This window comes from Solea senegalensis, linkage group LG3, assembly GCF_019176455.1.
Source record: "Solea senegalensis isolate Sse05_10M linkage group LG3, IFAPA_SoseM_1, whole genome shotgun sequence".
Taxonomy (NCBI): Eukaryota; Metazoa; Chordata; class Actinopteri; order Pleuronectiformes; family Soleidae; genus Solea; species Solea senegalensis.
The window spans coordinates 9,306,304-9,333,669 of NC_058023.1; the positions used below are offsets into that span (position 1 = coordinate 9,306,304).

Sequence of the window (27,366 nt, forward strand, 5' to 3'; positions counted from 1 at the left end):
ATGGAAGAGAGTGAGTGGGTGAGTGGGGGGATGAAGGCAGGAACCTGAACATGGCTAAAGAGGAACAGGGAGCTGTTTGCAGTTTACCACACCACAACTCTTCAATTTTCATGCCCATTAAACATGACCTGACTTTAATTGCATTTGCTAGGCTCTCGACCAGACCTCATTTCACATTAGGGTTTTGTGGCCTTTTCCACAATGCTTGATTTAGTTTTGACCATTTGGTTATGCTGAAGTGCAATAGTTTTCTATTTTTTTGTGTTCCCATCATTTAATATGCACTTTGCAAAAGGTAAATTTGTGCATGATAAAGGCTGTGTGGGTTTTACAGTTTTTATTATGCTTCATCATGGTCACCAAAATGATCGTCACATTTGCCTCAGTTAACATGTTCCCTTGACCCTGCTTCCCAATTAGTTGCTCTGCAAATATGCGGACATCACACTTTTATATCACAAAAGCACAAGGAGGTTCTGTCCATGTCGCTGGAAAGAATAATTAATTGATTATGAAGTAAAATTACTGCAAATATAAGAAGTGAATGAGGATCATCTGGATCAAGAGCACTAGTGCTTTTCAAACCAAGCCATTTTTTGATTTTGATGCACTTTTGACTGTTAAATACAGTATGTCTAACTGGATCACGTGACTCTTTTTCATCATTTGTAGGTTGATGATGAAATGAAAGAAGATGATGAAAGAATGTACAGACAGTGACACATTGGAGGAGGTAGAGGCCATGAAGCGGATGTTTCGTCCGTGAAACCATGTGGCTCTGTCAAGATGGCAACTGACCAACAGCAGAGGGTAAGGTTTGTGTGTTACTTTGCCAAATTAACTTTGATATTAAATGTTGATGTTTCAACTCAAACACATCACAGGCTGCTCTTAGATGTGCCAAAATCCCGACTAAAAACTCAGGGCAACCCAGCCTTTTTTTACCCATGAAAATTAAATCTGCCCCCACCATTGAACATTTGAAAGCACTTTTAAAGACCCACCTCTTCTCCTTGGCCTTCACCTCAAGATAAGAATAGTCAACCCGGAGACTTCTATCTATATTTTACCATTTTATTATTTTACTTTTTTTTTTTGCTTGTTTGTTTTATAAATTTTATGTTGCTGGTCCATTAACTCTGCAAAGCACTTTGATCAATCTTGGGTGTTTTTTTTTAAATTTGCTCTAGAAACACTTGACGTCTCAAACACAGCTTACAGAAACCAGCATGTGTTGTTGTTTTTTGTTTTGTTTTTTTATACAGGCTATATATACAATGGCAAGATAAAGTAAGTGTTCTGGTATTTTATTGAGTTTACGTTAAGAACTTTTTGATATTTATGGTAATTTTCACAGGCAAACGGTATGTAAAACAAAGCAGCTGCTCCACAAAGTGGATGATATCATTAAATTAATGATATGCTCTGTTATCTTCAAAATAAATAAGGATTTGTAATTTTCTATACATTCAAAGAATGTTGGAAACATTTAGGCTAATATAAGTATACTCAAAAACTACTGAAATATGTAACATTGTTGTCATCTTCTTGAAATATTTTAATGCAGAAATGTTACACATATCTTTAAATAAAGGTGGTGATTATTGTAGATAAGACTCACTGGTCTGACTGTGGACTTTTAGGATTCTGGTTTAAATGAAAGTGCATGGAGCATTAAGATCAAGTTGGTAAAGATCACTGCATTAGGAGAATGGAGGGTTGTGTTTGTATCTTTTTTCCGTCTTTTCTGTGTTTTGGGCATAACATGCAATGAACCAATCAGAATGGCGTTCTCCATTTCTGTTAAAAGCCAGATGCATTTGGCCCTGTGGATGGCTTTCATAAAGAATGTTTCTGTGCAGAGTAAACTGATATGATCATGCACAAAGTGAAAGCATGACACCAGACTCTGTGTGTGCGTATGTGTTCTTGTATTTGTGGCTTTGTGAGGACCAAAAATTTTATAAACCATACGGTGTGAAGACATTTTGGTTTGTCCTCCCATCTTTAAAGGGCTTTAAGACCTGGTTTTAGGGCTAGGGTTAGAATTGGGTTTAGGTTAGGGTAAATGTTAGTGTTAGGCACTTAGTTGTGATGGTTAAGGGTGTGTGTGTGTGTGTGTGTGTCTTACTTTTACTATCTTGGTTATGTGTCCTTAAATTATCAGTGAAATACTGTATCACTGGCTTCAGACCAGGTTTTTTCTTTAAGCGTTTGCAAGCTCTAGGTCAAATCTTTAAATCTTTGTCATATCTTTAAGGAGAATCTCTTTAGTATTCACAAAGTTATGTCCCACAAGTACAATTAGGATTGGCAAAATAATTTCCTTACAGCACTCCAGACAGTCGATGTTGTAACTTATTCAGGTTTAAAAAGCCTGTTATGAATTTGTTATTCTCCATACTGCAGCCTCTCATCATCTATTCACTTATTTTCTATTGAGTGTCTGAATAAAAAGGACAGGACAAGATGAGGTCCATTGCTGTCCCCCAGCACTGGTGGAGACAGTGATGCAGACTGTCATGATCCTCCAGGGCAAGGAGCCCACCTGGGCAGAGACCAAGAGCCAGCTGGGAGAGAGATGAAGGGTGGAGGGATGAAGGAAATTGAAAAGAGGGATGCAGGGCGACAGAGCCATTTAAATTTGACAGAGAGGCGATTGGGAGTGTGGCAAAGAAACACAGAGAAAATGGGAGACTTAAGTCCCCTAAAAATAAGTGGAGCACAACCTAACAACTATAGATTGTGTACGGTCACACCACAGAGGAGAAAATAAGACCAATTATGGTTTCTTTTTATAATAGACAATCTTTTCTAGTATTGCCACTTAAATCTGCCTTAAATGCATTTACACGTCTCATACACTCATGCTTTTCTTGAGTCTTACATTGAAGAGTTTGGACTTCTGTGTCCTAGTAAAAAAAACCTTATAGCACTCATTCAAAACAAAGTAATTTGGAAACAGAATAAAATGTTAAAATCAAACAATTCAAATACAAAAAATGTTGCAACCTCACCTTTTTTATTTAGTGCTACATGTATTTATTATTTATATGTTTTTCAAAGGTCAGGTGAAAATTGATTGTGAAGAAGTCAAGCATTGAAGTCACACATTCATAATAACATCCGGTTATGGTTTCCTTTTTTAAAATGAGGTGCTGCTTACAAAAGACGATGTGATTTGTGGAAAATAATTTTCTCGAGTGCTCTAGAATATGAAGTTTGCTCGTGTGCAGGTGAAATGTCTCCCCTCTGACTCACTGAGCTTAATATTCATCTTGATGATGTCAGTACTGTGACCAGAGCACCGCCGGAGGAAAAAAATTAAACACATAAAAACACATAAAACACAAAGCTGTGGAGGCATTTGGGCAGATCACAGAGAAGGTCACAAAACAAGAAAACATTTATGTCCTTATGAGTTCAACTCAGAGTAGGGAATGAATCAAGCTGATAGTTATAAAAAAAAGTAACAGATAGTTCCACGTTTTTTGTGTGTGTGTGGGTGTGATGTGTCCTTGAGGATTTCATCAGAAAGTCAAAGTAAACTTGGACAAGGACAAAATGTTGATGTTAATCATGAGGCACACCAGTGAGATTATAGATAACACACACACACATTTCACTTCCTTGTTCTCTCTTTAGGTACAGGAGGTGGAGATAATCCCATACAGTTTCCCTGTCCAACCTTAAAGTAGTCAGGGATTGGAACAACCAAGGAACAACCAAGATGGGGGTGGAGTGGCTCAGTGGTTAAGACCGGTACCCTATGTGCGAAAAACATCATGGTCGCAAGTTCGATTCCACCCCTTGCTGATTGTACTCAAATCCATTGTAAGTCGCTTTGGATAAAAGCGTCTGCTAAATGACATGTAATGTAATGTAATGTAATGATCTACAGACAGACACTTTTACCACGGATTCAGTCAAAGGTCAGTATATTTATACCGAGTTGTTATGAAGATATTATTGACTGAGATTAGCTGTGTACACTTTTGTCACAGTTGTACTCTGGGTAACACTGGCCTTCTTGCATTTGTGATCGACAATAATATGACTGAATTGATTTTAAACAGTTATCATTGAAGCAAGCACAGGTGTAACCTCACAATCTCAGACACCTGGAATATGCACAGATATTGTATCCAGGCACAGCAGAGGAATCAATCAACACATTTCAACAGTAATTAAATTATGTTATTTGTCTTTCCTCTGAAAATATGGGCTCTGTCAAGCAATACTATCAGACCTGACTGAGGGAGTGTATGTGTTTATACACCAGCAGTGCAGAGGTGGGCGGGGGCAGGAAGTGTTTATCCTGTCAAACTGCTGAACAACTGGTAAACTCAAACCTGTTCTGCAGCTGTTTCGCTCTACTGAGGTTGATCAAAAATGCATTGATAAAGCATTTAATAATGCATTGATTAGCCAGATTACTGATTAGACCAGTTTTGTTTTCACTGTTGCAGAGTTGCAAATCATGAATCATAAATTGTCTTTAAAGGAAACCATTAATATGATAATATGAAGTACAACAAACCAAACAAGCTATTTGCTCACTGGTTCACTGTTAGTGCCCTACATTCTTTGCCTCAAAGTAAGGTGCACAAAGAGGCTTTAGCATCAGGTTACAATATAATAATGAATGATTCATTTGATTTACTTCCAAATTCCACAGATTTTTAAAATCAGACACGTGAGCAGCATAAGTTGGAGCAGCTGAGGGTTTTCCTTTGAACAGAGACAGAAAGTGCTACAGCTCTACTCCACTCTACCTTATAACCCATTTGACACTCGAGGCAGTCATGTTGCCTGTGCCTCTGACGCCTTATGTCCTTTGACCAAACTTTCCAGAACGTCTCTTTAAATCAATTTGGCCTCAAACTGTACTAGGTTGAGGGAGGTCATCTGTGCATTGAAAACATGTTGGCTTAACATGAGAACATGAGCCCATATTCATGCTTTTGTACAGTAATGGAGACCAGATTGTCTTGAACTTCCTCCAACCAAGGCATCACAGTGGAGTGCATTATGTTCATCTCCGAGGAAGGCTTTTGAAATTGGGGCTGATTTTGTCGCAGTATCAGATAAGACATGAGTCTGAGATGAGATGAGACATGAGACATGACAGCTATGCAAAGCCACAAAGATAGTTTACAGCAGCAAATATACCCTTCCTGTTTACCTAAAACAACTGTGACTTCTGTTTTCTTTGCTCTCTGAACTCTTTGTGAACTTAACTCCCTTTCCCTTTGTCTGTTTTTATGCTTGTGTGGCTTTTTGTGTCCTCTCCACTCGTCTGTTGGTACATTTATATTGGAAGCATATGTTAGTTTTACAAGAGCCCAGTCCAAGTAAAAATGCCACTTCCACTGAAATTAGTCTTTACATAAGAATTATTATTCTTTAAAATTTAAAATTCCACACCAGCTGTAATTAACTACAGGAATTCCCTATTGTCACTTTTCTGATTACTCCATATTGTGGCAGGTGTGATTCTCACTGTGGATGCATCCACAGCTAATGACATAGTAGACACTAAAGCAGTTAACTGATGTGCTGAGTTTGTGATACAGATGTAAATGCTTAAAGCTTAATTCACTGCATTGATTTGCAGCTTAACTCGCACAAATCAAAATGATAACTTATTGTTTTAGTCACTCATCACAATTCTGTTTTTAATTTAGGGATTGTCTTCACTCTTGTTAAGAAAAAAGAAGACTGCTAATTTGTCTTTATCTTTATGTTCCTTTAGGTCTGCAGATAAATACGGCTGGATGGCTTTCGATAGTATCAAACAGAGTGAGGTAGTTGGGCAGAGGAGAATTATAAGTACTGATCTTTAAGTCTCAATCATTCTTTTCCTCCTTCCTCTTTTCAAAATGTCCTTTAGCTCCACATGACCTCTCCTCTCTTGCTTTTCTTTGCACCAGCCAATTTCTTCCCAGTGTGTGCTATTCAGACAGTTTTTTTTCCCTCTTTGGTCTTTCTGACCTTTCATTCTCTCCGTGTTTCTTTTTCTCTGTGTCTCGGTCTTTTGCTCTGCTTCTTCGCCCCCACTTTACGCTGCCAGTTCACAATGTGGCCACAGCGTGACATTTAAGGACAATTGTGGTATGGCACTTAGAGATTGCAACCTATGATTGCAACTGCAGTGTTTGAGAATGACATATTTGTCTAATAGTCTGGTCACTCATTCACTCTGACTTCTGCCAATAATCAGTGACCCTCTCTGTTTCTTTGGCCACACACATCTGCAAGAATAGTGGTGACAAGAGACACAGCTTTCAGAAAATACAACAAAAGCTCCTTTAAAACATGTTTTCCCAAAACGTATGCAATCAATATCAATGTTTTGTGTTTGTTTTTTAAACAAAACTCTTACTTGGTGGGTTGTATACTTCAAATGTTGGACATTTGCTCGGCTTTGTACGTTCTAAAGTTTGCACTTGAGACTGGGCAAGAGGAGGGTTACACCCTGTAGAGGCAGAAAGTCCATCCCTAAGCTGACATACAAAGAGCAACAACCACTCTGCTTACATTTACAAATACAATAGGCGTCTAATATACTAATATCAAAACTACTGCACCACCATAATGTAGTGCCAGCATTATTGCATTGTGACATTAGTTTTTGTATTATATAGATTAGGTAATAATTAGTTACCAAAATGATGCATAATTGGTATGTATTGGTATCTAATCAAGATGACTAATGTGAAGGCCACAGAGATTTGTCATGCTCCTTTGCAGTCAATGTGGCTGCTCTGGGCTTATTTAATGTAATATGGATTATGATTGTTTTTTAGGAAGTACGAAGAAAAAAAGAGAGGTGCATAGACAGAGGGATGTAGACGGAAAGGGGAGTAATGAGAGAAAAGGAAATATGGCGAACTGGGGACTGATTAAAGATGAGTAGGAGTGCTGGGGTCAGAGTAAGAACTGTTTAAAGATGAAGTCGGCGGAAGAGGAAAGCAGAGGGAGGATTAGTAAACATGTGGTCGTAAATTTGCAAGACACAAATGTGAATCTAAAGGCAATACAGGATGCTTTGTTACCGAGTGGTACATCGCTTTCTTTTTTATAGACTGTTTAACATAGAAACAACCCAAGAATACAGACCAAAGATTCAGTAGAGGATGGCTGTTAAACACAACTGGGTATTGTAGAAGAGCACCGTTAAAGTCGACTTGAGTGGAGACCAATTTCCACTGCAGCAATGCTGACGGATGGACTAAAGGAACCTTATTTTACCTTATAAATGTTTTATTCCTAGATCCTCCAAACTATTAACTGCTTCCCATTTGTTCCTTTACTGTTCCTCTCTTCCTTCCCTTCTTTCTTTCCCTCACTCAACCTCTAAGCTCTCTGCTGGGATCAAACTTTTAGAATAGCTTGGACTTTGTTCTTAGTCATTTTTACTTTGAACCAGCATTCACACTATTAAACCCTGGACAGTACTAACAAAACTGCACTTCATGTACACAGGCCATAATCATATATAGAAGTACAACTTTGTACCTGCCACATCTGTATTAGCTGTTACTCGATTTTTTAAAATGTTAACATTTCTTAAGTTTATCACTTACATATTTCATTATTTGCCCTTAACGAACACATTTTGAGTGAGATTTTCCACCTAGAAATACAGAAATGTCTGCTTTCAATCAATTTTTTTACTGTTTGCAAACAAATGTTAATGATATGTATGTTAATTAATGCTCATTGGAGTGAACACTCACTCATTTCCTAATGCAAACCTGTACAGTTGCCAGTCACATGGCAGCAACTCAGGGCCTGCAGGCATGTAGACATGGTCAAGATGACCTGCCTCAGAATGGGGAAGAAAGGGGGATTTATGTGACTTCTAACATGGCCTGGTTGTTGCTGCCAGACAGGCTGGTCTGAGTATTTCAGAAACTGCTGATCTGCTGGGATTTCCACACACAAACATCTCCAGGGTTTTATAGAGAATGGTCCGAAAAAGGAGTAAATATCCAGCAGTTCTCTGGGTGAAAATGCCTGGTTGATGCTAGAGTTCAGAGGAGACTGACCAGACTGGTTTCAAATAGGAATGCAATATGAACTGAAATAAAAACTCTTTCCTGCCTGAAGAGGTTAGAGTGCCAAGTCAGTGAGGATGAGTCCAGCATCTTTGAGGACCCTTAAGTCAATACAGAGCACACACGACACATTCACATCCTAGTTGATTGAATAAAAACAAGCAAAACAACCCCATTTCCCCCCCCCTAAATGAAACCCATTCATTCACACAGTTCTTTTCAGAAAAAGTCTGTCACATCAAATTAACAAGGTCAATATTGTTGAGCCGAGAAAGCTGCCCAACTTCCATCCACTTCTTTCACTCAGCAGCTCTGAGGCGGAAACCTTTGCTTTGCCACTAGGATTGTATGTGCTCCTGGAGCTTTTTATTGATTTACTCCTGCACTGAGAATATTCTTCCCACTAGTGACAATAAAGTTAAAGTGAAGTCAAGTGTTGAGGGCTGGTGTGTGTGTGAATGGTTGAAAGAGGCAGCTTGCATATGTTGGTGTTTTCATGGGGCTCTTCCTGCTGTGTACTGAAACATTTCAAGATTTTGCTTAAGTGTGACACTGACAGCTGAGAACAACTGTACACTTTCTGTGTGTCTTTCTGTGTGTTTATATGACTCCCGGGCGATGATGAATACACGTCTTCTCCCCTGCTTCTTCTGACAACTAAGAATCTATTCATGGCTGACTCACTGAAAAGAGCAGAGAGCAAGAGAGTGTGTGTGTGGGTTTTTTTGGATGTCTGTCACTCACTTCAGTCGCTTTATCCCATCATTGGGAATTACATTTGACAAAGTTGAGCTCAATATTAATGTGATCACAGGAGGATTTTGCTGCTGCCAAGATTTCTCCTCCCCTCAGCTTGGAGTGGAGTCCCGTGTTTATCAAGCTCACTTCATGATGTGGGGCCATGATTCATGAGAAGTTAACACAAACTTGGTGAGTTTAACTAAAGTTTCACACCTTTAATGAACCCACCTCTCTTCCTTATTTTTCCTTCATTTTACATTTGTTTCTTCTCAATAATTTCCTCACCTGTCCTCTACTGCTTTAAATCACCTTATCCCTCCTGTTTTTATCCCCTCACTCCTGAGTTTCCTCCTTATATACTCTCCCTCCATTGCACCTCGCTCTAAATAATCATAAAGATTAAGACTCGCTTTAATGAACTGCACTAGCTGTTGATGACATTCTCAGTGTCAGAGCCGCGTCTCCTCCGCCTCACCTCCTTCATTGTTAACAGCCTCACCACTCGCTTTGTGAAGCATGCCTGCTCTCTATCGCTCGACAAGCTGCGGGTGTCAGCTGTTACTCCATCAAACCCTGTTGTTCTCCGTCTCCATGTGGCTGTCTCTCTTTTCTCCCTCTCGCTGTGTCTGGCTTTGCGACTGAGCCCCACCGCCCACACACCGTCCACCATAAGCTCATATTTGATTGACTCTAATGGCTAAAATGGCCACTGAGACTGAGGCAATGCCACAGTGCCGCCGTAATTCTCAACTCTTGAGATTGTCAGCAGGGTGGGCTGAGAAGTGAGGATTGATTAAATGTTTCATACATCTCATTCATTTAAAGCTGCCGTGTAACATTTCAACATAGATGAATATCCGTTATATTCAGACCACTGTCAAATTAGTTCACACAATGGATAAGCCTATCAGCTCCCCACGACTCTGTGTTTCTCAGTATTTTTTTTCTTTTTTGTGTCTGCAGCGACAGAGTGATGTGCTTGCATGAGCGACTGACGGAGTAAAGGCAGAGGCATAACAGCTACGTTAGTAAAGTGAGACAGCAGTGAACTTGAGGGGAAGACATTATCCCAGCGTCACTGAAAAACGTGAGGGAGGTGAAACGATTGTCAAAGTAGAACTTTAGGGTGAAGAATTAACCCTGGTTCTCTGAAACGTGACCAACGTAGTGAAAAATCAAAACAACACCTTTTGCAAAGCTCTGCAGGCTCGTCTGAGATGTGGGGTAAGTCTTGGGTGGTTGCAACAGTAGTAGTGTTACCGCACTTGAAACACTCTCAGAAACAATTTTTATTAGGTGTCAAGTGAGTTACTCCGTGTTGGCTCATCTATTCTGACTTTCTTCCTCCTTCCTTGCTGATTCCTCTCACTGTCCTATCCTCAGGTGTTTGAGGATTACACCTGCAGGACTCCTCTGATCTTTGCTCCTTCTCGAGGGGACCACACTGCGGGCCCCTAGGATTGGGATGCACTTAGACACTTCCTTCTACTTGGACCTCCATCACCAAGAACGTCAAAAACAGTACAAAACCAATCACTCTATCCACTGTTATTCCTCATTTGTTCTTCATCTTTGCAATACTGTTTTTTCTTCCTCCCACAAGTGTTTCTTTTGCACTCAAGTGCCATTTGTTGTTGGCAAAGTGCAGAAAAGAATATTTGATTGATTTGGTTTATTCAGATGAATCTTTCACTCCCTGTATCGACCCTCTGTTTACCAGCTCGTTCGCACTCATCACTGTGATTTGCAGCTGTTTCTTATACCAGTGGAGACCTCACTGTCATTTTTTATGGTTTGTTGCCTCTCAGACACGCCTCTCTGTAACTAGGGAAATGTCACTGTTATACATCAAGTCATTTGTTTGTCTGGGGAAGTCGATTTTTATTGTCTCTTCTTTGATTCATTTTCAACCTTCCATGTCCCCAACCGTAACAATGCTTTGGGCTGGTAAAACTAGCACATAATCAACTGTACAATAATCAGATCGGCCTTTTCACATACAATGTTGTATTTTATTTAATACTGTCGGAAATCTAAATAAATAATAATCCTACTTAAACCTATAGCACACAATACATGTACCTATTTTTTTACCCTCTGCATTTTTTCACTCTTTAATTACCTTGTTTGAAAGAACATTGCGAGATTTATAAAACACTTCCTGCTGGCGAACACTTCCTAGACCCCTACACTGCATTATACACCTGATTGATTCATTGGGGCTCTTATTAATCTTAGATAAAGTCAAAGCTAGAGCAATCTTACGATAAATTCCCACCCGTCAAAACAAAGTCAATTAAAGCACATATGACTGTAGGAATATATACTCTGAAACATGTACATTTATGGGTGACATTAACAGAATGCCAAACATACACTTGTTTTCTCGTTGGGCTAACACTGCCCCCTACTGTCCTCACAGTGTTAAAGACAAGATGAATGAATGTGACCTTTTTTCCATGCCTTCTTTTCACAGGACCTGTTTCTACAGATGTGCTGGACAACTGTCTGCAGCTTTAACAACTCTGACCTTAAAGTCTGGCCTACATTTGATAGTAAGGTTAGAAACCTGGACAGTGACAGATCAGGTGGCGCGAGAGATACTGAGACGACGGCCCTGATGCAGTTGTGCTCGTTATGGTCACATGAGTGGAATTACTGCAGGGATGATGTAACTGTGTGTGATCTTCACTAAACCAAAGATATACACACAAGACAAGCAGAAAGACCATTTATATGCCATGTTAGATTAAATTAGCCAATTAGACTGATGGATAATGACAACCTGGTAAGTGCATGAGACTGAAAAGTACTTATGGCCTTTGTTAAGATGTCTGTCTTCATCTCGTCCTGCTACGGAGGAACCGTTTCACTTGCACTTCAAAGACAGTCTATTAAAATAACCTTCTTCGTGATTTCCAATAGGTGAGTGAGAATCTGCTGAGCTGGGTCTGGGATGAGTGTGAGGAGGTTTCCTGGGATGCATTCAAGTTCATCATTGCTGCGGTCCACTACGGGGAGATGTCTTCTATTCGTAAATGCATTCATGACTGCTTCACCACCACTGCTTCTCAAGTGAGACACTAAAAAAAAAACACTCACTGAGACTTATAGCTTTATCATATTTACAGTCAAGGCATGATGTAATTTCTATCTTTATTGAATACTTTAGACAGTTAGATTAGATTAGATCAACTCAATCTATGCTGCAGTACAAACCCTACTAGAAATATGGCATATTTAAAATGCACACCGCATGAATTTGACTCAATGTACATGTTTTTTGTGTTAAAATGTACGTTTCCCACTGTTTTCTGAGAAAGCGCACTGCGGCTGCACTCAGCTGACAGAGGCCACCCCGACTCCCAGCTGAAGCCCCTCGAGGTTGCAGAGTGCTAGCACCACCACGTGGACAGTCAGATTACATTAGCCCGGGAAATACAGACACAGTGGCACCCTGATGAACACTGACAGAAACACTAAGTCCTTGCTTTTTTTGAATCATTGAATCACTCACACAAATCCACATAGGCTCTCATGTTCACTAACCTAGAATTTAACCAGCCCCTCTGAAAAGATTTGAGGCTGGTGGTGGAGCACATGAAAGGCTTTTTTTTTTATTTACAAAAGATAAGATGACTTGGATGTTCAGAATCTTGTTGTTGGACGGCATTTGTTGCATTGCACATGCAAAAAATGTGCATCTGCCAATGATTCCTCTGTTCATGGGTGGTTATACTCTGTGACAGGTTAGTAAAGCTTTTTTCAGATAAAGTTAAAACTGTATAGATACTGTACACTGTTTATTCAAATATTCATATATTGAGGTTCAGTTTGACAGGTGTGTGTTGTCAAACTGAAGTGCGATAAAATACTTAACGGAAGGCTTATGTAAATAAAATTAAATGACATGGATGATTCTAACTACATGTGGAATGAAGTTGAATATGTGCGTTTAATTGTCAGCTGTTACACATGTCGCAAAGACCAAATGTCCCAACTCCGCTTTAACCCTATTTCCTCATTCCAAGAGCATGAATGAAACACTGTACGATTCTAGGAAACCCAGATAAGATGAGTGTGTTAATCAAATTTTCACTTGGAGTGTGGGATTGAGATGGCCTCAGTTTGCCATTGTAAACTGTTTACTTGTGTTGGTTTGTCCCTGATAGAGCTGGAGAAAGAGGATTAGTGTTGATGTCGTCCAGTTTGTGAGCGTCTCTCATGTCTGTGCACCACACAGCTCTGCATGTTATGCTTAATTTTCTAAATCAATGATGTTTCAAGTTACACATTAGAGCCCAATTTTCTGGGGCTGATATTATGGATCTAAGAAAAATGTCCAAATCTGAAATAGCACCTTGATTCTGATCAATTTAAAAAAGGAAACACAAATAAATACATGAAGGTTTGTTTTACGTAAGACTAGTAATGACACTTTTTCCTGTAGCCTGAGCATTTATTCTGTAAAATAAAAGTTTTCATATCAGCACGCATTATCAATTGCAGGTACTGATCAGCATTTCTATTATAAAAGTGTATTATTTTCCCAAGTCAGGCAACATGTCAGCTTAAAGCTCTCACGTCTCACTCTGATGCTCTTCTGTACCTACTTTTGTCTCACTTCATAAAGTCAGAAGACAGACTAAAATACAATAGGGCTGCTTGGATCAATAACACTGAGACGGGTGCTGTTTGAAGAATGAGTAGTCTTGGGTAAAACCAGACTGAGGAATATGCTGAGTCAGGAATAAACGACAGTGGATTTAAAGCGGTTGAAAAACAAATACATCGATCAGCACTCATCTTTTCTGCTCAGTCCATCAGCTGCAGGTCTTCCTCTCCACTGACTCACTAGCTTGTTATTATGTCCCCCCCCTTGTCTGTATGTCTGCTGGTTTATTTATTTGTCAGCAGGATTATGCATTAATTATTCTAAAGTGGAGGGCTGGGATGTGAGCCAGGGAACAACTCATTAAACTTTGGTGCAGATCCAGTGATTTTTTTGAACCCAGGGATTTTCATTTATCACTTAGCTTAACATTATGAGATTGATTGAGATCATTATTATTGTTGTTGTATTGTATTTTACTTTGTTGAACAGTAACACTTCATGTTCATGTCAGGAAATAATCCAAGAAACTTATTTAAGAGATTTATTTAAGATGTTGATCTAAGAGTTTTATGATTGTGCAGCTCATTAAGACATTTTGGGTTGATTTTTTGGTCCGTTTAGAGGAGGAATAGGGATTATATTGGACAAAGGATGTTGAAGATGGAGCTGCCGGGCAGGGGGAGAAGAGGAAGACCATAGAGAAGGTTCATGGATGTCGTTAAGGTAGACATGAGGACACAAGGGAGAGAGCAAAATGGTGGCAAATGATCCACTGTGGCGACCCTTAAAGAGAGAAGCCGAAAGAAGAAGGTTTTTCTTTTGAAAGAGCCATGGGGTGGTTTTTGCAAATTTGCACAGCTATTCTTCTGTAGACACGGCATTGACTTCAATTCATTTGGACAACCAACATAAAGTGTTATTCCTCACCTTAACCATAACTAGTTAATGCTAAACCTTCCTTATTCAAATCCAGTCCTTTAGAACAGGGAATAGAGGTACACGCAGAGTGATGGCTCTCTGGCAGCGTCCGTCCAAATGCTGGATTCTTACTTCATTATCACTGGGCAGCTGTCAGTTTGGGTCAAGCAAGGTGTCTACAAGTCTGTGTCTTGTGTGTGTTTGTTTTGTGGTGCATGAGTTGAGTATGTAGCAGGATGTATCCAGGGCATATTTGTTTATCTTGAAGTGTTTGACTCTGTCCTCATTATGGGCTGTGAATGGAAGCGTGTGTGAGTGTGTGCCCATACTCATGTGAGTAGTTATGGAACCTACATAACCTTGTATTCGCCCTCTGTGGCTGAAAAATACCTGGTTCAATAAACCTTCCAGGGCCTGTTCCATTTTTCTTTTTTTTTTTCCTAAAAGCACCCTGAGCTGAGTGTGAGCCAGCCAGAGGAGGAATACTGCTGGGTTTACAGTACAAGCGCCTGTGTTCTTTTACTGCCTCCGCAAAGGAGGTTGTGTTTTTTGTGACATTTTGTGACGTTAATTTTCTTGAACGTTGGTGAGTGGGTAGGATGTGGACTGGGGAGTAACCCATTTAATTAGAGAGTGGATCACATTAATCCAAGTGGATGCAAGATATTTTTAAGTTCATTTTACATTGTGAAATTGAGTATCGTTGGCACTAGATGTAATATTGTTCACGGATGTGTTTTTAACACTTCACAAGTGGCCGTCAGAGGTTAGCAGAGTGTCTGTTATGGCCAACTATGTAGCATGGGTTGCCAAAAAAAAACATTAGGGACAATCATTTGGGCTGTGTAGAGTTTAAGCTAAACCTATAAACATGATTTGATTGGCTAACGAGTTCGTGTTTAACGTGCATAACATGATTGATTAGATGATGCTTGCACTGCTGCTTTTAGAGGTGATCAGTTGATTCATTCCTGCTGCACATAACACAAGCAAAGCAAAGCAACAGACTCACAATTTGTATTGTATAAGAAGGGTTTCAGGTCGACTGCTGCTGCCGCTGACCATCTTGTAAACTGGACTTTTTTGTCTCCATAAAAATGTATTTTAGTTTGTGGCTGTCATCCATCCCTCCATGTTCTCTCATTTTACTAAATGATGCTGTATATCCTTGGTCTGTAATCTGGTCCAAGCAGCAACAACAGCCCGTCATTGTTTATTCCTCCATCCTTTCATCTGTCTCTTCTCCGCTCCTGATTGGCATGGCAGCCTGTTATTATTTCTGAGCTCACAGACTCGGGCTTTAATTTTGTCCTGCCTGCCTCGCTGTCTCTGTCCATTTTGTATCTGGTTTCTTCACATGACTCTGCTGTTTGTGCCTGACGTGTTCATGGACATTAATCCAGGCTGGTCATCAGTCTGGTATTGTCAGCATATCTATATTCCTGCTTCTCCACTCTCTAGTGATCATTTTTCACTGTATGACAGACATGATAGAACAGAGAAATGGCAATTCACTGTCATCGCTTCTTCAGGAAAAAATTCTGTAACTGGTAATTTAATGTGAACCTTTGCGGTTTCTTTTCTCTTTTTTTTTTTTTCATGTCCTGAGAATTACATTAATCTCATGCAGGCACATGTTCATGCATACAGTGCAGTCGTCAACCAAGGTGAGGTAAAGGATATTTTTATGCTAATATGCATTTCCCTAAGCTGAAAAAGAGGACAGAGGCGGGGAGTGACTGGAGGAGAAATGAAGCTATTCAAACAAATGAATTCTAATGAAGCTTCACAGACGAGACATTTAGAGTCGGTCAGCTTTGTGTGAGACATGGCCTGGACTACTCCAGTAGAAAGCACTCAGCCCCAATTCCTGAAAGAGAAGGAGAAAAAAACAAAAGAAGGAGCCTAGAGAAAATGAGCCGGCAGGAAGAATGGTCCAGTAATGAAAGAAGGGAAGAAGAGAGAGCTGGCGCCTGAATTCAAGGTTGTATTCAGACGTAAGGTTTGTCCCCCAGAAAGACAGAACGTAGACTTTCTTAGGTTTTCAAAGCCTCTCTATCAGGACTGTGTGTGTGTGTGTGTGTGTGCACACTGGTGATCTATAGTTGGAGGTAAATGGAGGGGTCAAAAATAAGTTTTTTATGGATACAAGCTTAAAATAAAACTAACGAGAAAGAAAAATACAGTTCGTAAAATTTTAAAATGTTGATATTTGTAAAGGGGTAATAATTACTGTAAAAAAAAACAATTGATTATGAAGAGTACTGTTTGAACGGATTTTTATAATATTTTTGGAGCTGATGTTCAACCTATGGATGCATCATCATTCACTTCCCCAGTGCATTAAAATGATCAGTTGTATAAAAACCAACTCCTATGATTAGTTATTAAAGTAGTGCTTTGCTAATTGTTACATTCAGACAGATTATAATGGATAATTCACAGAACTGCTTGGTTTGGTACTCTTTTGTAGGTTCTAACAACTTAAGCTTAAGACTAACCTCTATTTCAAGGCTATAACTTAAGTAAAATGACCAGTGTTGATATGCAGGGCCTTGATTTAAAGTTCAAATGTTATTTTCTGCCTGTTATACAATTTTAGGTCTTTGGTGCGCTGCAAAAAAATTTCAAATTGGAAAACCAACTGTAACATTTATTAGTTTGGGAATCTACAATATGTCAGTTATCATGAATGACAAACCTATCTAACACAACAGAAATTTGAGATGAAATATTTTGCAGACATGTGTCCAGGTACACTGTAGACTGTAGGGGACAGAATGATTTTCTTTTCACAGTTATTGGGTTCATTTAAACCAACACAGTTTTCAGTTTCTAAGGAAAGGATCTTGACCTGACAGTTTCAAAGGACAACATTAATTAACACTCTTTGTACTGTTAACTCAAAATCCAATTGTTCTGAATTGAATAGTAGTTCAAGGTAGGGTTGGAGATCCTGGGAACACAGTTAGAGCAGGCTGCATTTTGAATTCAAAAGTCCAAGCCCCTTTCTTCAGACTTCCCTCCGAAGCAACAAACGTGGTTTCACGAGAACTGCTTAGCAAAAAGCAAGTTTTTTTGGATACTTGCCTGTACCTGGCCAGTAGAACCAGAGCCACCATGTCATCACTTTGCAGCCCTTTCTGCGCATGTACGATTAGTGGAGAGGGGGCAGATGGCATCACAATCTAATTAATGTGTTCGGGCCTTGTGTTTACAGACCTGTCCGCTCCACTGGTAATTTATTTTTTTTCATTTTTGTGACGATGCATTCATTAATTGGTTACAATCGGGGTGTGAAGAGGATTTTAAGCAATACAGTGAAAAATGCTCCAGAAAATGATCTCCCACCCTACCTTAAAAGGAACATGGGCCTATTATCAATAGTGACTGTCAGTAACTATAGAGAGAGGGTTGTTCAAGACTGAACATAAATCTTCATGAGGAGAGAGTTTAAAGGTAGGAAGGTGGGGGGAAAGTAGAGTTTGAGAGGGTCAAGTGTAAGCATCCATCTTTACACAGAATAAGAAGTGCAGTTTTTATGATCTGTTGGCTCTGGTCAGGTTTTACCATCCCTCTGTGAGAACACTGAAATACTAAGTAAGGCAGATAGATCTGCTGTTTTACTATGAATGCCTCAAGGCTATGTTAAATGCTTACTCAAGAGTAAGGAAAATGGCTGTGCTGCCATGTAGAAAGGCGAATCAGAATCAGTGATGAGTCCATCAATCTGGTCTTGCCCGTGGGCGAACACGTCCATATTTGTCAGCCTGGTTTCGGATCCTGTCTGCGTGAATAAGTGCTCCTGCTCCCTGCGTCAACAGTTCCACCTGTGTGTTTTTGTTTTTTTAAGGAGAGGGACACACGATGCTGCTGCATCCTCCTCATCATGAAGGTAAACTGTTCCTATGTATCACCATTACAGTGTTTAACAGTGACAGTGAGTACAGCACCTCCCTCACCAGGTGATGGATGGTACATTAAAGGTAAGTTAAACTAGCACAGCAAACATTATATACTGTGATGTGACAATAAAAGAATAGCTTTCTCCATTTTTTTTTTGTTTTTGTTCTACTACTGCAAATCTTTTCTGTTTTCATCAATCATCCTGGTTTGTGTATTTTTATATGTATATATGAAGATTGCTAATCTGAAAGTCATTTAAATTAAATATTTGTTTAAGTTTATATATATATATATATATATATATATATATATATATATATATATATACATGCCCTGGAAAATCATCTACGTTGCATTTTTATGTTATTGTAAACAAATAAAAATCTTGTCACATAATACAGTAACTAAGGCAATTTCCAGTGTCATGTGATACTGAAATGGTACAGTTTGTGTTTGCCCCCCTGCATTTGTGTGGCACTTACATGTTTGTGCCACTGGGTGGCGACCCACAACTGCTGCCATCTGGTAAAGTCCAGACTGGTCAGCAGAAATAATATCAGAGGAGAAGCAAAGCAAGGTAATGAAAACAGAATTAAAATGATTAAGATTTTTTTAATTAAATGTTTATCTTACACTTGCCTTGAATGGTCCCGGTAAGTGTAGCTACTTGTTTTGAAAACAAGCTACAAACAAGTTTTTAAAATGGTGTGTTATCTTACTTGTAGCTTTTTACTTTTACTTGCATTTCCTACGTTATGATTGAAAGATTGCCTCCAACTTAAAATTACTTTTCATTTATGAGGGCTGTGTTTGACTGACTGTAACCCACTAATTTCCCAGTTGAAATACCTGTCAGACTCTGGACCTTTTTAAACATGTAAATTACAGTTTTTCACACAGAAAAAAAAATACTTGTGACTGAAAGCTTGTTATTACCTCAAAATCACTTCCTTTCATTCATGTAGGTTAAATTTGAAGGATTATGGCCTGTTGAGCCATCTGTAAACAGTCAATTATTATTCTTCTTTCAGCTTCTCCCTTTTGGAGTCAATTCTACATCAGATCATCTTCCTCCATCTTGCTCTATTCCTTGTGTCTTCCTCTGTTACTAAACTGTCCTCATGTCTTCCTTCACCTCTCATGTGCGCTGTACATTGCTGTGGATGGTCGACACCAGGTATTTAAACTCATCCACTTTTGCTACCTCTACTTCTTTCGTCTTTGACATACCACCTGTCTCACTGTCATACACACACAGGTATTCTGTCTTGCTCTTACGAACCTCCACCTCTCCATGCAGGACAACAATGTTTTCACTCTCCAAGACAATCTGGTCCAAAATGGTTTCTGCTTTCTCTCCTGGACATCTCCTCACCTCCACAGGTGTATCATCTGGACAAATGACCTTTCCACTCTTCATCCTCCTTACTAATCCCCTGCACTTCCTGAGGCACTATCTCTCCTCCATCTCAAGCATCAGATCCTCAAACTAAGTCCTTCTTCCATTTTTTCAACACTCATTTCACACATTTCCATCCATTTCTGTCCATAATCACTCTAACCTGCTGTATATCCTGTCCTTCTCATCTTCCTTAGTGTCCAGTCTCTCATACAACTCATTATAAGCCTTTTCCTTGTCCACCTTGTCTTTTCCAAATGTCTTTTTTTTTTTGTTATCAAAAAACCCGGTTTGTGACTGAAAGTATGATGACTTGTTTGCCTAAAACTAATTGCAGTTCTTTCCTCGTGACTGAAATATTGTTTCTGTCTCGAACTGACTTGATTTCATTGATGTGAATATGAAGGCAATACTCGCGCTCCCGCGAAAGGCGATCGCACCCGCGCGCGGGCACGTGTTGCAGGTGTGTGGTGAGCAGATGTTGCTACAACAATTAAAATGTTGCACGGCTGTCGTAAACCTCCGATACTCACTCAGCTCACGTGCTTATCTCCTGTCTGTTCTGCAGCGTGACAGGCCCTTCCCCAGTCCGCTGGTTACCCTTAGCAACCAAACGTTTCCATGGAGACGTGCACACTCAACACAAGTTTTGACTCCATGGAAGACGACTGAGAAGTGAGTTACTAACACGCTGCTCGTTGTAAACTACTCTTGATATGTAAGTGGAGTTATTAAGTTACCTTAAATACTCCAAATTATTTGAGGTAACTTAAAAACTGCATAACTGCACAGAAAAAAGGGCTTTTAACTCTCTGTTCTACTACTGTTTAATCATTGCTCAAATAATATTGTCATGTACATTCATTGTTTCAAAATATGTCAATGTTTATAGATTGTGTTTGTTGTATGTTGTTCTATAAACCTTCTCATGTGTCTTAAAAAATATAACAATAGTGATAATAATAGCAATAATAATAACATGAAGAAAATGCCTTGAATTTCAATACAAAATGTATTGAATTGACTTAATTCCTGTAAAAGCTTGTGTGGAGAACACAGTCATTATTTTTTCAGGTGGACATTTTGAGCCGTTATAACCACAATACCATGTGAAAATGACTCCTTTGCTTTTTGTGTTGTGTTTCAGCTAAAAAGTGGACTGTGTTTTAATTGATGTTCCAGTATGTCACAGAGCTTCAGTGTATCTTGTGTGTCAGTCTTTGTGCTTCATCAGAAACGAAGAAATCTTAAAGGTGTAAGAGTTGAAAGACATGGATGAAGAATACTTGAGGACCATTCGCCTGGTAAACCTGGGTCACTGATTACATGTTTGTATTATTGTTTTGTTGTCGTGGTGTGTGCAGACTTTACACTAAATACCCACTTTTTTCATTTTATTCCTTATCATTGCCCGGAAGCTATTTATTCGGTGTGTGGCGATTTCTGGTGTAACAGAGGAGTTTTGGACAAAGGAGAATGAAAGGGCTTTGGATCAATTTATTTTGGATTCTTCCATCACAACTGTTGTGGTCTATAAGGACACCCATGCCACGCTGCGGGTGGAGTACTCTGTACCATTACCGGTTTGGCACACTTTCCTTTCTATCTATTTGAATATAAAAGAAAATGTACTTCATATTATAATTTATTTTACTTTAATTTTTTTTTTCTCCTCTCCACAACACCAATCAATAATTTTACAGGGACAGACGGTGGAGCAGCTGTCCTATTTTAACCGCATGCCAGGAGCCATAATAACAGCAGAGATGTTTGACACGACCGTACAGTTTGGCACAATGCGATGTGACCCCACCCAGAGACTGCTTCAAGACATGACCTGTTTACATGCTCCCCCGGTCGCCCTCAGCTCTTACAGAGAAAAGAGCATCAAGCACAACTACACCAACAACATGCACAGCTACCTCGCCAGCCTCACAGGTGGGTGAAGTGTACCTTGGAGGAAAAGAGTCAGAAAATCAATGAATAAAAATTCTTTAGACATTTTCTTTGCGTAGTCTAGTTAAAAGTACTCTTGTTCTGTCTATTAAATGGTCCATTAGATATTATTTTTGTGATATCAGTCAGCCTTGAGCCATAAATGTAGTTTACCAGCTTCTGTGCTGCATAAAGGACAACTGGCTATTTAGGACACTTGTTTTTGGTCTGTTTAAGAAGACAAATTTACAGTATTACTGAGAAAAATCCTCTTATTTCCTTAAAAATCATTAGCAAAATACCAAATGTATGTCTGTACTTGATATATTGTGGATATCAGGAGTTTTACTTAAGTAACAGTAAAACTTCTGCCCCTCTGTGACTCCAAATAGAGGAGAAGTTTATTTTTGAAAGCTCTAGTACACAGGTTTCAGCCCCGCTAGTCTACATGCCGATGTGTCCTTGGGCAAGACACTTAACCCCACGTTGCTCCTGATGGCTGTGCCGGCAGCGTGTGAATGGATATAAAAGATGAGCGATAGAAAATGCACTGCACATACATGTTCTGTATGAAAGTGTGAGTTGAATGGGTGAAGGGCAAAACTGTAGTGTGAAGCAGATTTGACTAGAAAAGTGCTGTATAAATACAGACCATTTACCATTTACACTCACTATGTGTAATTTTGTTCAGATGATGTGTATAGGAAGGTTGGAACTACAGTGCTTTACATCCCACTGGAAGGCCTCCAGTGCAACCCTGAGGAGGCCAGCATGGACAAGGAGCTGGTACAAAGAATGGAGTGTAAGCATGAGGAGTCACTCCTTCCTTCCTTCCTTCATTCATCCATCCCTACAGCTATTTCGGATTTTGGGCACTCACTTATTCTGACTGTTTTAGCTGTCGTCATCTTCTGGACAGACCAGATAAAGGAAGTACTGCATGGGCAAGAAATAATGAAGGTGTGGGACAGCTGTGGTCCACTGCAGGAGATAGCCTTCTGGAAGAGTCGCTGTGTCAAGCTGTCGGACATAATGCAGCAGCTTCAGAAACCTGGGGTCAAACACATCAGAAACATCCTGCAGCTCTCCAAGTCTCTGTATGTGACACGCTTCTGCAAACTGTCCATGGAAATACAGGTAAGGAAAGTCTGCAAATCTCTAGTCCAAAATATCTCTTACTCTAAGATGCTGTATAGTGATGCACCGATTATGAAAATCTGGGCAGATACTGATAACAATGTTTCTTTTGTTTGTTTTATTCTGTGGCACAAATAAGTCATGAACTTGAAATTCATGCTGTCACACTATCTCTGAATAATACGATGTACATTATGACCTTTAATACTATCTTTATAATGTTATGTTATAATGTTATTATAATAATAATAATATTATAAAGATATAAAAACAGCAATATTATTGTTGTATGAAATTGTAATTCCAGGTGCCAAACATGCTTTGATGCTTTGAATAACCAAGGTGATGATGATAAGTAACCTAATTTCTCATATATATCTATCTATATATGTTGTCAGGATTGCTCCTTGCAGGCCCAGTCAAACCTGTCCTTCCTGTCCATATTGAAGGAGCCTTGTGAAGAGCTGACAAAGCTGAAGCCCAGCGAAGTTGCTCCAAAACTGCAACACATCATCAGTCTCATTCGCATCATCTGGGTCAACTCCAGCCACTACAACACGAGTGAGAAGATCACTGGTCTGTTTAGCAAGGTACCTGGTTTTTACAACATCAGAGCTCTATTTGTTACATGCACCCATACATTACTGTCACAATGTTAAATACACCGTATGTACACAAATGAATGGATGTGCTACTTCTGTTCTGACCCACGATCAGAGCATGACTACACAATGTTTCCCCTCTCATATTACTTTCCACTTTTCCACCCTGTTTGCCTAAATGTTCATATTTTCTCTAAATTCTAAAACTGACACTGCATATTTAACCACTTGTACAATGTAGATTACTGTGGATCAGAATGTTGTTGCTGTTCCTGGCAGCTGACAGAAGAATTTAAGATTAACAGTCCAGTGTGTAAGAATTAGTGACATCTAATTGTGAAACTGCAGGTTGTGACAAATGATGGACTCGCGTACCAGAAAGTGTGTAGGTCTTCTACTAGTTCAGGCTGGTGTAGAAAAATGCACGATGAAAGTATAAAAGTACATAAAAAAAGGGCTTCTTCTATCAAATCACGTTGTAAAATGCAGGCTCAAAACTCCTAAAACCACATTTTTTATAAATATAATTTTGTAGATAATGTGTAATATCTAAATTGTATCTCATAATTTACCTCTGTAATGTTTCATTTGTTTTATGTTTTATTTTGTTGTCTATTTTGTTTTGGTTTTCTGTTGTTTCATCTGCGTTGCAGATGAGTAATGAGATCATACGTCTGTGCTGCCAAAGCATCTCTGTGGACAGAATCTTTGAGGGATATGTGTTATCCAGCAAACAAAACCTCAGTAGCTGCATCCAGTGCTGCCAGTCCTGGAAGGAAATATACCTGCACACCTCACAGACCCATCACAAGTAGGAGACTAAATCTCGTCACTGTCATTATTTGTGTTCAGTGTAAAAATAAGGGGACCCTTACAGAGTAATAACAAACAGAATAGCTTTGTCTTGAAATTACATTTGAGCTACTTAAAGTTATGTTGTGAATATTTAATGGCTTTTATGAACTTTCACTTCCCTGAGAACATTTTTGTGTCCTCATAGCTGTGTCTGTCTATTCCTTTTTTTCTATCCCCTGCTCCCTTTTTGTTTTGAGGTTTTCTTCAAAAGGCTGGGACCTGGATCACGCCAGCTTTTTTGCGATGATTGATGCTTTCATTCAGAGGTTTAAAGAACTGCTTGAGGTAGAGTTTTCAGACCGGCTTATCAGTGATTTCACAACCAACTTGTGCAAAAGAACTGTTCCAAAACGATGCAATCATTAGAGAATGCACGAAAAGTTTGCAAATGAACTGTGAATCGGAAATGATTACATTATGATGTAATCCCAGAAATGGATCTGAATTCCATTTCATTTGAAAACAAAGATTCTAAGCCGTGTGATTTCGGGGATTGAATTGGCACTGGGGGAAACTGAGCATGGTTGGCTCTTCCTCTAGTATTCCGCCTTCAGCAGGATTGTAGTTTTTGATACAGTATGTTTTGTTTGCTAATTGGAACACATTATTTTCCGTGTCTCTCAGGTATGTGACAGCCAACATCAGTTTGCCCGCTGGGAGGATGGTCAGCAGAGACCCTTGCCGTGCTTCAGTGGTTGCCAGGAACCTGAATTCACCAGGTCCCTCCTGGACATAGAGAGCAATTTCAGCTGTGGCCTACAGAACCTGCGCTCTGTTGACAATGGCATCCTCGATGTCCAGAACCCTGCGTGGTGTAGTGAGTTTATCAGGTACGTCTACTGCTCTGGAAAACACATTCAAACTAAGACTTGGTTAAAATGGAATAAAGTAGCAGCCCATTGTTACACCACTGATTATTTTATGTTATGTAAGGGGTAAAAACAAGCTTACAAAACTGATCAACTCTGGGTGTTTTTTTGTGACTCGCTTGTTTTAATGTTCTGTTTCATCATTCAAGTGCTTACGTGTTCTCATTTGTTTATGCAGGTTTAATGCACTGATAAAGGAACTGGAAATGAGGATGCAGAACCTGATCAATTCAGTCTTTAAGACGGTCAAAACTGTGGAGGAAGGAGTTCGGCTTTTGGACATTTTTAGGCCTATGTCTACGCAGGAGGTGTCTCTCACACACAAACATTAACTTCTCCATTAGCTTTAACACACCTTACTAAAATTACAGTTCTTCCTTCTATAGTATGCCATTATAATTTGCCTCAGAAAAATAATTATGTATAAAATATTTAATATGAAAACCTCCCTACTTTAATTCACTTGTCTTTGACCCTTAAACATCTGCTCATTGTCTTTCATCCAGTCTTCTCAATCACGGGTCTTTAAGAGCACCACTGATGAGAAGGTAGAAGAAGTTTACAACATCTTTAACACCGAACTGAAATTGGTCAACAACGAGCTGAACCAGAGGACGAGGTGTTCTCTAGACCATATGCCCCAGTTAGCAGGACATGCCCACTGGGTGATGGCACTCCGACATCGCATTGAAAGACCCATGGAGGTGAATCCATCAGATCACAACATATTCAGAATGACTACAACCCTCCTTCTAGATCTCCTTACTGATCCTTTGTTTAATGGTTTCTCTGCAGGTGCTTCAGAAAGCCCACTTCCTGCCTGAGTCATACATCCGCAAGCAGGTTCTTCTCAGTTACAGCCAGGTGGTCCAGGTTTTGGATGAGAGGCTGAGGAAGAACTTCAGTGAGTGGAACCACAAACTGGATGGCCATTACCTCAAGAGACTGGAGCAGCCAATCATGGTGCGCTGCAGGGACAATCCTGCCAAACTGGACATTAACTTTGACAAGTGGGTCAAACAAACTCAAATAACAAACAACAATAACTTATAATCACTTAGACACAGAGGTGTGCTCTTAAAAGTATATTCCAGTCAACATTTAATAAGACTAACACAAAGACAGTTTAAATGATGCATACATACTGTACATGTGCTTGTTAGTTACATTATTTTGTGTTTTCCTCACATAGTAACATGTTGAACCTGTTCTCTGAGATCCAGTACTGGGATCGACTCAAGTTTGAGGTCCCACAGTGTGTGGCTGACATTTACCAAGACAGGGAAGAATTCAGAGCTCTGCGGGAGAAATCACTGCTGCTGGTCCGGAGCTACAACAGGTCTGACACATGCAAGCACAGAGGAGGGTGATGTCAATATCTGGGGTCAGCTGCATTGTGTTGGAGTCTGAAATTATTATAATAATCTTGCTATGCATCTGTGTGTAGAATCATCGAAATGCTGTCTCCTGATGAGCTGGGTCTGTTTCGGGAGAAAATACGTTTGTTGGATAAGAAGATTCAGCCTGGACTGACCAAGCTCCTGTGGTTGTCAAAGGGACCGTCAAACCTCTTTGTCCGTGACTGTCTCCTGCTTGTTGACAAGGTTTTAACATACAGTTCACCACTAATTTGTCGCAAGATTGAGCTGCTTTCCAGACATTTTAGGACTCTTGGTGACAAACTTAGCAACAGTTTTTGGACAAATTCTTAATTTTATTAGAGGATAGGATTCAGTAGACACAATAAACATCATCAATATGCTAATTTGTGAATTTGATCAAGTGACATTTTGGCAGTTTTTCAGCAGCATCCTTCTCAATTTATACTGGCAGCAGTGATACTTTAGGTTAGAGAAGAAAAGGACAGGAGTTGTTCAAAGCAATCTCACTTGCTATAGAGCCAGTTAGACCACATCTTAAATCGCATCTTCTCTTACTTTCCCTCTTTCTAATTCTCCAGGTCCAGCTAATAGTTGATGGTTTCAAAGTATCCAATCTATCCATCTCCAGCCTCTGTCGCCAGATCAGTGAAACTTTGCTGTTTAGACTGGATGGAAAGACTGTGTACAGGTAAAAACGTGACTTCTTCCTTACTGTAAAATACAGTATGTTGGTCTTCCTCTGAACATTGTTTTAAAGACATTTTTAATCATTTGCTATTTGGTTTGAAACAGAACACAACTTCTCAGTGTTTCTCAGTACTAAATTAATGAAAGTTTATTCATTTGATCATTCATTTTCCCATGTACTCAGTGGACATTCATGAATGTCCCTTCTTTTAAATCACCATACATACAACATCTAATTTAATTACTAATAGTTCAGT

General features: G+C 39.4%; 1 protein-coding gene and 1 long non-coding RNA gene across 3 annotated transcripts in view; both read left to right on the forward strand.

Moving 5' to 3' along the window:
- The first annotated feature begins 8,892 nt into the window (after positions 1–8,892).
- Positions 8,893–10,938, forward strand: LOC122767253. Its single transcript, XR_006360191.1, has 3 exons — positions 8,893–8,993; positions 9,768–10,028; positions 10,188–10,938. It is a non-coding gene; the product is annotated as an uncharacterized LOC122767253 (long non-coding RNA).
- A 9,318-nt stretch (positions 10,939–20,256) lies between these two features.
- The window catches only part of dnah2 (dynein, axonemal, heavy chain 2), a 45,171-nt gene continuing 38,061 nt past the window's right edge, over positions 20,257–27,366 (forward strand). Inside the window, exons 1-16 of one of the 2 annotated variants that reach the window (XM_044021944.1) lie at positions 20,257–20,317; positions 20,790–20,946; positions 21,061–21,225; positions 21,346–21,580; positions 22,269–22,379; positions 22,476–22,714; positions 23,113–23,304; positions 23,970–24,127; positions 24,369–24,456; positions 24,796–25,001; positions 25,219–25,348; positions 25,547–25,744; positions 25,836–26,050; positions 26,233–26,379; positions 26,488–26,644; positions 27,001–27,110. In XM_044021944.1, coding sequence (XP_043877879.1) covers positions 20,914–20,946; positions 21,061–21,225; positions 21,346–21,580; positions 22,269–22,379; positions 22,476–22,714; positions 23,113–23,304; positions 23,970–24,127; positions 24,369–24,456; positions 24,796–25,001; positions 25,219–25,348; positions 25,547–25,744; positions 25,836–26,050; positions 26,233–26,379; positions 26,488–26,644; positions 27,001–27,110 — 2,384 coding nt within the window. In that variant the 5' untranslated portion in view covers positions 20,257–20,317; positions 20,790–20,913. The remainder of the gene's footprint in view (positions 20,318–20,789; positions 20,947–21,060; positions 21,226–21,345; positions 21,581–22,268; positions 22,380–22,475; positions 22,715–23,112; positions 23,305–23,969; positions 24,128–24,368; positions 24,457–24,795; positions 25,002–25,218; positions 25,349–25,546; positions 25,745–25,835; positions 26,051–26,232; positions 26,380–26,487; positions 26,645–27,000; positions 27,111–27,366) is intronic. The other variant, XM_044021945.1, reaches the window with a different exon arrangement.